A 16,162-nucleotide genomic window follows, 5' to 3' on the forward strand; every position below is an offset into this window, starting at 1 on the left:
CTAAATGTTCATCAATAGGTTTTTACATACACATTCATATATTTTGTGAATGACAGTTTTTAGCTCCTCCCAGTCCTTTTTTATTTTTCTTATTGCACTGCTGTGACATCCAGTACAGTGTTGACTAGAAGCAGTCACTGTAGGCATCCTTATTTCATAGATGACCTCTGGTGGAAAGTGATCTGAAATTTAAAATTCACCACTAAGCATGTTATTTGCTATAGATTTGTTTTTGCCGATATTCTTTTTCAGAGAAAGGAAGTTCCCTTCTTCCTGTTTTGCTTACAGTTATCCTAAAGAGGTATTAAATTTTATCAAATGAATTTTCTACATACAACCAGATAACAACTAGATTTTTCCATTATTTGAGTAATGTGGTCAATTATATTGATTTTTTTTAAAAGATTTTATTTATTTGACAGACACAGATCATGTAGGGAGAGAGGCAGGCAGAGAGAAAGGGGGAAGCAGGCTACCTGCTGAGCAGAGAGCCTGATGCGGGGCTCGATCCCAGGACCCCCGATCATGACATGCCAGGACCCGGCATTAGGTGCCCCATATTGATTTTTTTTTTTTAATTAAAAGATTTTACTTATTAGAGCTTGAAAAAGAAAAATTACAGGAAGGTGCTGGTAGAGGGAGAAGCAGACTTCTCCTGCTGAGCAGGGAGCCCAAGGCAGAACCTGATCCCAGGAGTCTGGGTTCATGACCCAAACTGAAAGCAGACGCCTGACTAACTGAGCCACCCAGGTGCCTGGTTATACTGATTTTTGAATATTAGCCCACCCTTGCATAAATCCCACTCAGTTTTGACATATATTTATAACTGGAAGCTTGTCCTTTGCTCCCCTTCACCCATTTCATCCTCCATCCTCTGCCTCTGGCAACCATTAGTCTATTCTCTGTATCTGTGAGCTTTTTTTTTTTTATTTGCCTCCACGTATTAATGAGATAATACGATATTTGTCTTTCTCTGTTTGACTTATTTCTCTTAGCAAAATGGCCCTCAGGGTCCATTGATGTCTCAAGTGGCAGAATTTCCTCTTTTAAGGCTGAATGATATTCGTGTGTGTGTGTGTGTGTGACAGTTTCTTTTATTTTTTAAAATTTTTATTTATTTAGGGACGCCTGGGTGGCTCAGTTGGTTAAGCAGCTGCCTTCGGCTCAGGTCATGATCCCAGCGTCCTGGGATCAAGTCCCACATCGGGCTCCTTGCTCGGCAGGGAGCCTGCTTCTCCCTCTGCCTCTGCCTGCCACTCTGTCTGCCTGTGCTCGCTCTCGCTTCTCTCTCTATGACAAATAAATAAATAAAATCTTTTAAAAATTTATTTATTTATTTGACAGAGAGACAGCAGGAGAGGAAATATAAGCAGGAGAAGTGGGAGAGGGAGAAGCAGGCTTCCCACTGAGCAGGGAGCCTGACGTGGGTCTTGATCCCAGGATCATGACCTGAGCCAAAGGCAGATGACTGAGCCATCCAGGCGCCCCGTATTTTTTATTTATTTTATTTTATTTTTTTTTAAAGATTTTTATTTATTTATTTGACAGAGAGAGATTACAAGTAGGCAGACAGGCAGGCAGAGAGAGAGAGAGGAGGAAGCAGGCTACCTGCAGAGCAGAGAGCCCGATTCGGGACTCGATCCCAGAACCCTGAGATCATGACCTGAGCCGAAGGCAGCGGCTTAACCCACTGAGCCACCCAGGTGCCCGATTTTATTTTATTTTTTAAAAGATTTTATTTATTTATTTGACAGACAGATCACAAGTAGGCAGAGAGGCAGGCAGAGAGAGAGAGGAGGAAGCAGGCTCCCCGCTGAGCAGAGAGCCTGATGCGGGCCTTGATCCCAGGACCCTGAGATCATGATCTGAGCAGAAGGCAGAGGCTTTAACCCACTGAGCCACCCAGGTGCCCCTTATTTTTTATTTATAATTGAAGTACAGGATAATACTAGTTTCAGGTATACAATATACTAATTTGATAGTTTTATGCATTACAAGATGCTCACCATAATAAATACTTATCATCTGTCACCATACAAAGTTATTGCAATCTTAATCACTATATTTCCTGTGCTCATAAGCTGTTATAAGTATATTGTCTTAATTTCTAAACATTTGGGGACTTTTCTAAGTTGTATTATCAGAAATCATATTATGAATTATTTTAGTTCTTTGAAATTTATTGAAGCCTGTTTGGTATACTCATATAGGGTTAATTCTGGTAAATTTTCCATGTGATCTGCAAAGAATTAAATATGCCCTGGAGTAGTATTCTCTACAGGGTAAGTATGTTAAATTTGTTAATTTTGTTTGATGTCTTTTGTATATTCACTGGTATCATTTGTCTACCTGTTCTGGCATCTTGGAAGAGAGATGTATTTCTCTCCTACTTTTTACATTGTTGTGCAGCTAAATTCTGTATTTTTTTTTAAACACTGCGGTACATTGTAATGGTTTGTACAGTCATTATTTATCCTGGAGTTACACATTCTGGTGTTCTTCCTTCTTCTGTATTTCTGTGCCTTTTCCAGTAATCAGTTCTTGAAGACTTTCTTTTTTTTTTTTTTTACCTGTTTTGCTTTGGTGCAGGTCCCTGTGCAGCACATTATTTTTAATATATGTAGCATTTTTTTAAATCTCTTGGAGGACACTTACACTTGTTTTAAAACTTTCTTCTGTTTCCTATCACAATTTGGTTATTTGGCAGTAGGGTAGATTGTCTTTTCCTATTTATGCCTTTTAATGATTTTTAGATTTGTTATTGAATTTTATACATGCTTATATTTACAGATGAGGGGTAGATCAGAGATTGTGAAAACAAGTATCTTCTGGGGCCAGCAAGTAATGTAAATATCAGAAGTGGTGTGGAATACGTGCTGCTTTGGCCACAGCGGTCACTGTCTGCTTACTCAGCTAATCAGTGATGTAGCACTTCAAGCTCCATGTTTTCAAATCTTCTGACTTCTTGTGACATGCTAGAAAACCATATGGTATATGACTTTTTCCTGAAATTTACACACTGACAGTTACTGCACTTTAGGAAACACAAAGACAAATCAGAAAGAATATCAGCTTGCGAGTTTGCCACCTGTGCCCTAGACACCTGTGGTAGTTGGAGTATTGTTCTCCAGCCCAGGTGGAAGGCCCTGTTCCTCAGAACTGAATGCAGACATTGCTTGTAGGAGCCCCTGATTTCTGACAGTGTGGTTGTTCAGAGAGCCCTCTATAACTAAGTAGTTTATTATGTGATCTTAGGGCTTTTTGCTACTCTTGGCAGACCTAAGGGACCTGGGGCATTATTATTTTTTAATCCTACCCATTTGGTTTTGCAGGTAACCCATTTAGTAGTCTCAGTTCAGAGAACTCTGCTGTTTGATTCTTAGGTTGGGCTCTCATAGGGAGCATTGCAGCTTTAAGAGCAAGATACAGGAACTCACTTTATAACCTTTTATTTATTTTTTTTTAAAAGATTTTATTTATTTATTTGACAGCGAGAGATCACAAGTAGGCAGAGAGGCAGACAGAGAGAGAGGAAGGGAAGCAGGCTCCCTGCTGAGCAGAGAGCCCGATGTGGGACTCGATCCCAGGACCCTGAGATCATGACCTGAGCCGAAGGCAGCGGCTTAACCCACTGAGCCACCCAGGCGCCCCACTTTATAACCTTTTAAAAACCTGTTGAACTATGGCTGGTTTTCCTCCTCCTCCAGTTCTGGTTCTTGTTTTTGTTTTGGTTTGGTTTGGTTTTTTTTCCTGGACTCTGGAAAATTTATGTTTTCAAAGATCTTTTTTTCCCTCCCACCTTCACATGTTATTGTTACTTGAGCTCTTTCAGGGTTTCCTGTCTGCTGTGTGTCATCCACTATTCCTAGCTTCCCAGGAATACTGTAAATGTAGTTTCCTAGAAGTGGAATTTTAGGTAAAAGTGCAGAATTACAGCTGTGCGTATATAATGTGTAAGCAAATACATACATACATATATGTCTCCGTGCTTACATACATTCAGTTATTTGCTTCATTGTACCAGAAGTCAGTTCAACCCTCTAAACTTGCAGTTATTAGGAAATACCATTATAGAGGTGCCTGGGTGGCTCAGGTCATTATCCCAGGGTCCTGGGATTGAGCCTCACATCAGGCTCCCTGCTTAGTGGGGAGTCTGCTTCTCCCTCTCCCTCTGCTGCTTCCCCTGTTTCTGCTTTCTTTCTGTCAAGTAAATTAATAAAATCTTTTAAAAAAAAACAAAACATTATATTTAATGCTTCCAGTAGTCTTGAAGAATAAAGGCAATTTCTTCCTTAAGTTTTAGTTTATATAGGAAGAAGTTAAAAATGAAAGCTTTGATTTTATCAGAAATGTTTAATATACTTTTTATTGCTAGGTTTAATTTATTATGGTAACAGTTACTGTCTTTTGTAGTTAAATTATATACTGTATTTAATTTTTTTTAATTTATCATAAAATGGGTAGAATATTACCTTTTTTATTTTTTAAGATTTTATTTATTTATTTGACAGAGATCAGAAGCAGGCAGAGAGAAAGGGGGAAGCAGGCTCCCTGCTAAGCAGAGAGCCCGTTGTGGGGCTTGATCCCAGGACCCTGAGATCATGACCCAAGCCGAAGGCAGAGGTTTTAACCCACTGAGCCACCCAGGTGCCCCTCGTTTTTCCTTACAGCTGCTTTATTTTATGAAGGCTTACCTTATTTTTTTTTTTTAAGATTTTATTTATTTGACAGAGATCACAAGTAGGCAGAGAGGCAGGCAGAGAGAGAGGAGGAAGCAGGCTCCCTGCTGAGCAGAGAGCCCGATGCGGGACTCGATCCCAGGACCCTGAGATCATGACCTGAGCCGAAGGCAGTGGCTTAACCCACTGAGCCACCCAGGCGCCCAAAGGCTTACCTTATTTTTATTGATTTTTGTTTTACTTCCTTATCCAGTAAGATTTAACCGCTATCTTCTCCACTTTCCCTCCAATTAGAAAAAAGCAGAAGAGGTTTGAAAAGCGCTGATTGGAAATTCTTAGAGGAACTTCCTGCATCGTCTCTCACATAGCCAGATACCCCATCAGATCTTTGTAGTTTACCCTTCAGCCCAATAAATGCGCACTCCATTGTTCATATATGGATATGGTTTTGCCAAATTTTAGTGCCTGTGTTCTGTTTCTGCTGCGTCATCTGCACAAGTGAATGCATGTTCTGGTCCATTTGAGTGTAGAGTTGTTTTAAGGGAAGTCAGAGGACAGAGCTGGAGGCAGGGGAGGATCAACACTGGTGCAGCAAGCAGGCAGCCCTGGAGTTGGTGTGGTATTAACTGGCACTTCCCCCACCTTCTGTTTCGCTCTGGCAGAAACTGAGGAAGTCTGTGAGCAAGGGGAGTCTGAGGAATGTCTGTCTGCTCTCAGCCTCAGTTCGACAGAATATATAAGAATATATAAGGTTGTGAGGCAGTGGATACCCATACCCAATGGCATGCTCAGGATCAGAGAAACATTTTTAAAAATACATTGACTTTCTTGTGTTTTGCTGTTTCACTGTATTTTTGTGATGCATGTAACAAATGATACTGTGAAGTAGTTCTGATACTGATTTGGATCCTGTTTTCTTGAAAGAAAATTTTATATCTCTGTATCCTATGAAGTGTTATTTTTGAGATTTTGCTGAGAACTTGAGATTTTTAACTTGAGCTATTTGCTTTCATTTATTTGCTTTCTTATTTTTCCAGTACAGATAGGTAGAGTTCAAATGCCACTAGCTGAGATGACAAACCTTTTCTAAACCTTAAGAATAATCTTGTTAGGAAAAAGGTTGGAAACAATTTCTGTGAAATTGTTTCATTGCATTCCGTGTGAACTTACTGAAGTCTGTCAGTATCTTCACCCTAATCTAGGACAGCAGTGTCAGCACAAATGAGGTGAAGAAATGTAAATACTTTGTTTATTTACCTCCTTTATTCTAATGTCATTAAGTCTTCTTTTTTTTTTTTTTTTAAAGATTTTTATTTATTTGACAGACAGACCACAAGTAGGCAGAGAGGCAGGCAGAGAGAGGGGGGGAGCAGGCTCTCCGCTGAGTAGAGAGCCCGATGCAGGGCTCGATTCCAGGACCCTGGGACTGGGATCATGACCTGAGCCTAAGGCAGAGGCTTTAACCACTGGGCCACCCAGGCGCCCCCCTGTCATTAAGTCTTCTAATACACAATGAAAAATAAAACCTACAGGACACATCATTTTGTTGTGTGCATCACTGTTTGTTTATATTCACCATTTTCTTTGCTGTTTATGTTGCATCTCAGATCTTAACATCTGTATTATTTTCCTTCTTCTGGAAGTACATTATTTTATATCTCATTAGGTGGAGTCTGTAAGTTAGTAGACGGACTGCTTTAAGTTTTGCTAGGTTAAAAATTGTGCTCAAAGTACATTTTAGCCAGGTATAGAATTGTAGGTTAGCATTTGTCTTTTCCCTGTTATGTTGATGATAGGATAGCATGCTTTTTTTCTGGGCTCCATTGTAACTGTTATGAAGACATTTTAACTGGAGCTCAATTGAAGGCAGTCTGTATCTCTTGCTGCATTTAGGATTTGTTATTGTTGTTGTTTTTGGTTTTCTGATTGTGAGTTTGGATTTCTTTTTATATTGCTTAGAATTTATTATGCTGCTTTAATCTCTGCCCTGATATCCATCATTGGTGTAGTTCATTCTCGGCCATTGGCTCCTGAAATGTTGTGTCTGCCTCATTTTCATTACAAGACAAGTTTAATTGAAATTGTGTCATATTTTCTTATAGGATCCTCTGTGCCTTTTACTTTCTCTTTTATTTTTTGTCTTTTTTTCTCTCCATGCTGCATTTTGGATAGTTTCTTTTCTTTTCTTTTCTTTTTTTTTAAGATTTTTATTTATTTGTCAGATAGAGAGAGAGCAAGCGTGTGTGCACGAGCACACGCGCACAAGCAGACAGAGGCAGAGAGAGAAGCAGGCTCCCCGCCAAGCAAAGAGCCAAATGTGGGACTCGATCCCAGGACCCTGGGATCATGACCTGAGCCAAAGGCAGTGGCATAAGCGACTGAGCCACCCAGGCATCCCAGGATAGTTTCTTTTGACCTACTTTTGGGTTCAATAATTCTCAGCCACATCTAATCTTGTTAAACATATCCATTGAGTGAGTTCCTAACTTGAGTCAATGTTTTTTTTCTGTTTTGGATTTTCTTTTTGTTCTTTTTAAAAGCTGTGTGCTTTCTTAACAGCTTCTAGTTCAAAAATTTCAAGCTTATTTTCTATATCTTGGAACATAGTAAAAAATATATATATATATGTGTATTTTTAAAGATTTTATTTATTTGAGAGAGTGAGCATGCACATACCAGTGGGGGGAGGGGTAAAGGGAGAGGGGCAGGCAGACTACTTGCTAAATGAGGAGGATGACGTAGGGCTTGATCCCAAGCCCCGAGATCATGAACTGAGCCAAAAGTCAGATGCTTAACCAACTGAGCTGCCTAGGTGCCCTAAGCAAATTCATTTTACCTTATTTCTGTTAAGTAATTCCAGAATGTGAAGTTGTTGAGAGTCTGTTTCTATTATATACATATTCTTTGTTGCTGTTCGTTGCTCATGGTATCGTATTTCCTTTTGTATCTCAGTACCTTTTTTTTTTTTTTTTTAAATGCCCTGGTCATTGTATTTGAAAAACATATATGTGTGGTTGATTTGAAGCCTAGATGATGCGTTTTGAGGATTGATTTTAAATTTTTTCTGTTAGATATCCAGAGGTGCTACAAGTTCAGAATCCCTATGATCCAAATTGAAGGCTTGGGGTTTACTAGACTACCTAGGTCACATGAACCTGGGCTGCAGGTTCATATATTGAGCTTATATAACCTTTTGTGGTACCTGCTTAAAATTGTTAGTAGTGAAAGGTGTAGCCAATTAACAATTTATGTTTGCTGCAGATGCTTTTGTAAGAAAAACATCTGAGTTCTCCGTGTCTGTTCTTGCCTTATTTAGATTTCTGCCTCATTGTTTTTTATGTTTTCATACTTTTGGGTATTTTCCATATTTCACTGATACTTAAAGTGCTTTCATTCCAGGGTTCATCTTATTTACCTAACCTAATATTAACAGAGGCAAAAATATTACCTTTTAATTTGTTGTCGAATTTTTCTTGATGTGTGTTTGCTTTTTGTAGGTTCTACATGAAACATTTCCTCAACATACATTCCTTATGAATGGTCTCATTCAAGGTGTAAAGGTAAGAACAGTTTTTGTGTGGTTCACAAGGAACCAAAGACAGGAATCCTTAGTAGTTTAACTCTGGACGTTTGAATGAGAGGTGGGGAAATAATCACTATTTGTTCTTGAGACCTCAATCTAAACTTTTACTTGGATTATCAATGTCATAATGAAATATAACCCAAGTCCATAAGGCATAGAATGGTTTACTGGTAAAAGCGGTACTTCATTTTTATTAACATGTACACAGCAGTTTATAAAGAGTTTATGTGAGGCTTTTAATTCCCTGCCTATCATGTTCTTTTCTACTTTTGAGATTGACTTTGATATTGAGGAAGAAGGCAGCATCAAGATTTCATCAGCTATGTAGTAGTCTTTCGTCAGAGCTTGTTTGTGTTTTAATCAAAGCTAAGTTCTTGACCATGTAATTATTAATTCATTGTTTAATGTGACATTTATCAGAAAAGTTTATAAATCAGAGATTAAAATAGAATGTTATGTTCCAGTCCCATTTTACAGTGTGATTAGTATACGGGAATAGTGTCTAATGTGTTCCTCTCAGCTTAGACGGCTTTGATCTGTGAGCTGAGGAGCACACTTCAAATTATACCCTATTTTTATTTATTTATTTATTTTTTAAAAAAAAAAAGATTGTATTTATTTATTTGTCAGAGAGAGGGAGAGTGAGAAAGCGAGCACAGGCAGGCAGAGGCAGAGGGAGAAGCAGGCTCCCCCTGAGCAAGGAGCCCGATGTGGGACTCGGTCCCAGGACACTGGGATCATGACCTGAGCCGAAGGCAGCTTAACCAACTGAGCCACCCAGGTGTCCACTACCCTATTTATTTATTGAATTTGCAGCTTTGAGCAGTGTTATTTGTAATGAATGACATTTATTCTTTTCCTATTTTCAAAAAGAATTTGAGAGTGCTTACAATAATGGCATTTTATTTTTTTTAAGATTTATTTACTTTAGGGAGCATGAGCAGGGGAAGGGGCAGAGGGAGAGAGAGAGAATCTCCAGCTGACTCCCCACTGAGCCCATTGTGACCCTATGTTTTCACGTAACCCTAGAAATACACCGAGGAGTACTAGAAATGCTGGATCATATGGTAACTTGATCGTTTTAATTGACAGCTTTCCTAACCCTCCCTCTGGCAAGTTCTATGGGTGACTTAAGCCTTGGACAACGATTTCTTCTATCTCTACACTCACTTCCTGGATGACATTATCAGACTCACCACTCTCCGTTCTCAAATATTTCCCTAGACCTTAGACTTACATAGCCAGTTGCCTTATTGACACCTCTTTTTCCTTGGCTGATAAGCATCTCAAGGTCACCATGCTGAAACTGAGTTCCCGATCTTCCCCTTTAGCGGGAGGGGCTCCCAAGTCTTCCTCTTTTCGATTATTGGTCATGCCATTCTCACTCAGATCAAAATCCCTGGAGTCAGCGTTGACTCCCTTCTCTTCCCAAAATCATTCCATCAGTAGATTCTGTGTTGTGCCTCCAAAATAGATCTATAGTGAAAACATTCTCTGGTCTCCTTTCAGTAGAGATCCTGAGAAAATAGAAGCCAGCTGTGGTCTTAACCAATCCCATCCCCGCTCAGTTGTCTCCTCTGGCATCATCCTTGTTCTCTTCTGCACTCCTGGTGACCTTTCTCTAAGCAAAGCTTCCTTAGCCTGTGCTTGCCTGGGGCTTTGCAGGTTCTGTTTTTTTCTGCTTGATTGCTTTCCCCCCAGATACTGACCTCACTCTGTAAACCTGAGCTTTTCACCCAGATGTCATTTTTTAGTAAAGCCTTTGCTGACTATTGTGTTGAATAATGTAAGCTGTTGTCATCACTTTAGTCCCTCTTCTCTGCTTTTTCTTCAAAAGCACTGTAATTTCACCTCTGACGTGCTGTATATTTTGCTTATGTTGTTACTGTATGTCCTTCTCAACCTTTCTCTTGAGACTAGAACCTTCTTGAAGGCATGAATTTTTGTCTGCTTTGCTTACTGCTGTCCTCAGCACCTAGAACAGTTCTTGGCAAATGACACATGTTCAGTAAATATTGTTGACTTAATATTTCTTTCTAGTCTTTTTCTACACATTTTTAAATAGTCAAGATCCAGCTTACACAGAAACTAACAATTTATCTTTGTTCTTGTATCAGCCATCACTAATTATATAGCATAATAATTTCTCTATGACATTAAAAAATCATACGAAATATAGGCAGCCCTCTTTTTGCACATTCTGGTATGCACAGATTTCAGTTATTCAAGTTCATTTAAAACATACCAATCCCTGCAACAGTACAGCTCAAATCTCCCTCACTGTGGTCTGTTAACTGTGAGGAATAGCATGAAGTACGAACTGCTGCTAGCTCCTCAGTCCACAGAACACTGCATAAATCCCAGGTGAAACACCATCGTCGGTAACCATTCGTGGCACTTCAGAATGTTGGTGACTGGTCACTGTGCATCTCTTAGTTCTTGCACAGAGAGCAAAGCATGCCGCTGTGTTGCCTCCTTGGCTCCAGTGATAAACCCCTATAACACTTTACAAAAATGGATCATTGAAAAGGAACTGGCCAACAAGAGTGGAAGTGCAGTGGAGTAATTACTGATAATGCTAGAAGTGAGATTCGTGTAGAACCTCTGCAGAGTCATAGAAGAAATAGGCTGGTTGGGTGTAAATCCCTAGGAACTTATTAAGATAAACTCAGCAGCATAAAGGAGAACAGTGTGATGAAGATGTCCCCGGGAAGTGATGTCAGCAAAATGCTTCAAACTGAAGGAACTCACAGAGACGGTATTTCATAACACTGAAAACATAAAGGACAAAACATTGCAAGCTGATTGAAATTTAGAAAGGCATCTGACCGTTTGCCAATGCACAGAAAATACTGACTGCACATCATATGTTATATGGCTTAGTAGGACAGCAAGCACTGTTCACGTGACTCTTGATAAGTTTTTTATAAGGAAATGAAACACTTTATTTCCTAAGGTTTGAGATTACAGTCTAAATAAATATTAGAAAAATTTTTTTCTTTTCATTAGTTATTAAGAGATTTATAACATACATTAAAAGAATTACTTTAAGATGGAAGACCATTCCATGCTCTTGGATTGGAAGAATAAACATTGTTAAAATGTCTGTACTGCCTAGAGCAATCTATACTTTTAATGCCATTCCGATCAAAATTCCACCGGCATTCTTCAAAGAGCTGGAGCAAATAATCCTAAAATTTGTATGGAATCAGAAGAGACCCCGAATCGCTAAGGAAATATTGAAAAACAAAAATAAAGCTGGCGGCATCACCTTACCTGATTTCAAGCTTTATTACAAAGCTGTGATCACCAAGACAGCATGGTACTGGCATAAAAACAGACACATAGACCAGTGGAACAGAGTAGAGAGCCCTGATATGGACCCTCAACTCTATGGTCAATTAATCTTCGACAAAACAGGAAAAAATATACAGTGGAAAAAAGACAGTCTCTTCAATAAATGGTGCTGGGAAAACTGGACAGCTATATGTAGAAGAATGAAACTCGACCATTCTCTCACACCGTACACAAAGATCAACTCAAAATGGATAAAAGACCTCAACGTGAGACAGGAATCTATCAGAATCTCAGAGGAGAACATAGGCAGTAATCTCTCTGATATCAGCCACAGCAACTTCTTTCAAGATACGTCTCCAAAGGCAAAGGAAACAAAAGCGAAAATAAACTTCTGGGACTTCATCAAAATCAAAAGCTTCTGCACAGCAAAGGAAACAGTCAAAAAAACAAAGAGGCAACCCACGGAATGGGAGAAGATATTTGCAAATGACAGTACAGACAAAAGGTTGATATCCAGGATCTATAATGAACTCCTCAAACTCAACCCACACGAAACAGACAAACACATCAAAAAATGGGCAGAAGATATGAACAGACACTTCTCCAATCAAGACATACAAATGGCTATCAGACACATGAAAAAATGCTCATCATCATTAGCCCTCAGGGAGATTCAAATTAAAACCACATTGAGATATCACCTTACACCAGTTAGAATGGCCAAAATTAACAAAACAGGAAACAACATGTGTTGGAGAGGATGTGGAGAAAGGGGAACCCTCTTACACTGTTGGTGGGAATGCAAGTTGGTGCAGCCTCTTTGGAGAACAGTGTGGAGATTCCTCAAGAAATTAAAAATAGAGCTTCCCTACGACCCTGCAATTGCACTCCTGGGTATTTACCCCAAAGATACAGATGTCGTGAAAAGAAGGGCCATCTGTACCCCAATGTTTATAGCAGCAATGGCCACAGTCGCCAAACTATGGAAAGAACCAAGATGCCCTTCAACGGATGAATGGATAAGGAAGATGTGGTCCATATACACTATGGAGTATTATGCCTCCATCCGAAAGGATGAATACCCAACTTTTGTAGCAACATGGATGGGACTGGAAGAGATTATGCTGAGTGAAATCAGTCAAGCAGAGAGAGTCAATTATCATATGGTTTCACTTATTTGTGGAGCATAACCAATAGCATGGAGGACAAGGGGCGTTAGAGAGGAGTAGGGAATTTGGGTAAATTGGAAGGGGAGGTGAACCATGAGAGACTATGGACTCTGAAAAACAGTCTGAGGGGTTTGAAGTGGCGGGGGGGGGTGGGAGGTTGGGGTACCAGGTGGTGGGTATTATAGAGTGTACAGCTTGCATGGAGCACTGGGTGTGGTGAAAAAATAATGAATACTGTTTTTCTGAAAATAAATAAATTGGGGGAAAAAAACAAATACAGAAAAGAAAAAAGAAAAAAAAAAGAATTACTTTAAGAAATGGACTCGGATGATTTGGGGTTAGCAAGTCTGAAATTTGTCGGGCAGGCTGAACTCAGGCAAGAGTTGATCCTATAGTCCGTCCTAAGGCAGAACTCATTCTTCTCCTGGAAACCTCAGCTTTTGCTGTTAAGGCCATCAGCTAATTGGACGAGCCTCTCCCCATATTGTTGAGGGTGATACCCTTTACTTAAAACCAATGGCAACAAAATAACCTTCACAGGAACCCCCACACTACATTTGATGAAACAACTGGGTGCTATAGCCTAGCCAAGGTGACAGCTCACAGTAGTTGTAGCTACACTTTGTCAGAAATGTTACACCAGGGCGCCTGGGTGGCTCAGTGGGTTGAGCCACTGCCTTCAGCTCAGGTCATGATCTCTGGGTCCTGGGATCGAGTCCCGCAGTCGGGCTCTCTGCTCAGCAGGGAGCCTGCTTCCCTCTCTCCCTCTGCCTGCCTCTCTGTCTACTTGTGATCTCTCTTTGTCAAATAAATAAATAAAATCTTAACAAAAAAAGAAAAAGATTTTTTAAAAATTTCATATCAGACTGAGAGCCAGGTATGACTTGGCAGGTGAAGTCTCGTTATGACTGCTGGTTGATAGCAGCAGGTGGACTGACTGTAATCATTTTCATCATTAAAACCAATTGGTCTGGGCGCCTGGGTGGCTCAGTGGGTTAAGCCACTGCCTTCGGCTCGGGTCATGATCTCGGGGTCCTGGGATCGAGGCCCGTGTCGGGCTCTCTGCTCAGCGGGGAGCCTGCTTCCTCCCCTTTCTCTGCCTGCCTCTCTGCGTGCTTGTGATCTTTGTCTGTCAAATAAATAAATAAAAATCTTTCAAAAAAACAAAAACAAAAACAAAACCAATTGGTCTGATGACCTGACGTTTGCCTTGTAACTTTTTGAAACTTTTTTCTTCAGCAGCTATGTTTTATATTTATGACAAAAGTACACATATCAGTGTCCCAGACTCAGCAGGTCATGTGTCCAGGGTTTTATGCCTAGAGTGATCAGTAGGAAGAGGGTGGCGCTAAAGCAGGAAGTGATGATCTGGTCTAGCTTCGACATCATAGTGAAGGCTGGGGGAAGGGGAAAAAGTAGAAGGCCCAGCAGGCCAGCTAATGGGGTGGCCACAGGGGTTCACATGCAGATGTGCTCCTTCTCAGTCTAGACTTGACCATCAACTTTGATTAAGGAAATGGCAGGTAGATCCTCTGCCAGGATGCTCTTCCAGGGATATTTAATATGTCAAGTTTCTGCAGTGCCCGGAGCTGCTGCTCATCTGTCTCATTCTGCTATTTAAATGAATTAAATCAGCAATAGTAGCTTAGCATAAGTAAACACGGAAACTTTTGATTTTTTTTTTTTTTTTGGTTTATTTATTTGAGAGAGGGAGTGCGCACAAGTGAGGGTAGGGGCAAAGAGAGAGAGAGAATCTCAAGCAGACTCCCTGCCGCGGGGCTCCATCTTACAACCCTGAGATCACTACCTGAGCCGAAACTGAGTCAGATGCTTAACTGACTGAGTTACCCAGGCGCCTCTCAGTTGATGTTTTTAAGAATTAAAGAGTCAAAAACAAGATATCTTTAAAGTTCCCTCACGCTACTCTTTGATATTCGTAGGTACAGATTGGTTTCCCTACACACACACACACGGAATAATTCTTAATTTGGACAAAAATTTAAAGATTATCCTTTTTATTATCTGCAAATACAATTGTCAGACAACCTACTTGAGAAGTGACTTCATGTTTTAAGTACAGTCTTTTCATGGTAGACTGCTAATTCATCCATTTAATAAATTAGCTGTGGGGCGTCCGGGTGGCACAGTCAGTGAGGCATTCCGCTCTTGGTTTCAGCTCAGGTCATGGTCTCATAGTTGGGGGACCAAGCCCTGCATCAGCCTCCACACTCAGCATAGAGCCTGCCTGGGATCCTCTGTCCTTCCTGTTTGTGTGCTTTCTTCCCCCAGCCCCCAAAATAAATAAATCTTTAAAATAAAATAAACATAAGAGTACCCACAAGTGGGAAAGACGTGTGCTTTAGGTTGGAGACCCTGAATGTTAACACATTAAGAATTGGTTTGAATTGTGGACTTATGGGTTGGGACTCGGGTTCTGGAGCCACCTCACATCTGAGCCGAAACCTGCCTCTGCTGCTTACGAGCCTCGGGCTAGCTGCTTACCCTGATAGTGCCAAGTCGCAGCGTCAGGACACGTGTGTGGAAGGTGTGGAAGAGTCTGGCATATGTGGATCCTAGCTGTTACTGTTAACTACTTTAGAACGTACACTGAGCTTTCTGGAGTCAGGATTTGAAGTAGGGACCTACTACTTGTAAGTAGGAAAAGTCAACTTATATTTTATTCAAAACAATTTCACTTTCATCTGCTTTTTATTTATTTCTTTTAGTGACTCTTTCCTACTTTGCTCCTTTACCTCAGAACAAAACAACACGCCCTAGCCTTCCTGCCCGTATCATTATTTCCTTGAAGGCTCTGGCACCAACTGTTCTTTGACCCTTCTCCAGCTTTGCAGTTTCACTTTTCCAAACTTTAATCGAATTAAAATCACTTTATGTGTCACATTTCTCATTTGCCCTCTTGCATTGATTGACGTGTACCCTCTGAAAGGGAGCTCTGTACTGTGCGGGGTCTCAGTGGGCCGGCCCTAAGTCAGAGAGGTAACCCTGTGTTAATACTGTTTTTGCGTGAAAATATTTGTTCTGGTCAATTACACAAATAAAAACACAGTTCCATTAGTGTATGATTTTCTCTGATCTTTTAAGAACTGAGAAATTGAACAAATCTAAAATTGATCTAGAATCTAGAAAATGAACAAATCTAATTTGGGGGCAACAGGTCTACATGTTGCAAGTTCCTCATAGCTTATTAAAGAATACTGAAAATTTGTCATAGTATGTGAACCTTTTCAAGGAAAAGTGAAAATTTTCAGAAGTAGTTAAATGACTTTGTACTCTATTCTGTGAAGCCATTGCTCCCTCACATTCATTTGTAAAGTTAATTATGCTATTTGAAAGAAAACAAAAAATATTCTTAGGTTTAAAAATACTGACCCAACTGTTTCAGTCAAATATTTGCCAACTGCATATGTTAAGGA

At 40.1% G+C, this 16,162-nt stretch overlaps 1 protein-coding gene across 4 annotated transcripts in view; it reads left to right on the forward strand.

Moving 5' to 3' along the window:
• The window catches only part of MFSD14B (major facilitator superfamily domain containing 14B), an 85,508-nt gene that overhangs the window by 38,696 nt on the left and 30,650 nt on the right, over nt 1–16,162 (forward strand). For 3 of the 4 annotated variants that reach the window (XM_044266020.1, XM_044266018.1, XM_044266017.1), the window contains exon 3: nt 8,177–8,239. The exons of the other annotated variant lie outside the window; for it this stretch is intronic. In XM_044266020.1, coding sequence (XP_044121955.1) covers nt 8,177–8,239 — 63 coding nt within the window. The remainder of the gene's footprint in view (nt 1–8,176; nt 8,240–16,162) is intronic. 4 annotated transcript variants of the gene reach the window in all.

Source organism: Neovison vison, chromosome 9 (genome assembly GCF_020171115.1).
Source record: "Neovison vison isolate M4711 chromosome 9, ASM_NN_V1, whole genome shotgun sequence".
Lineage (NCBI taxonomy): Eukaryota > Metazoa > Chordata > Mammalia > Carnivora > Mustelidae > Neogale > Neogale vison.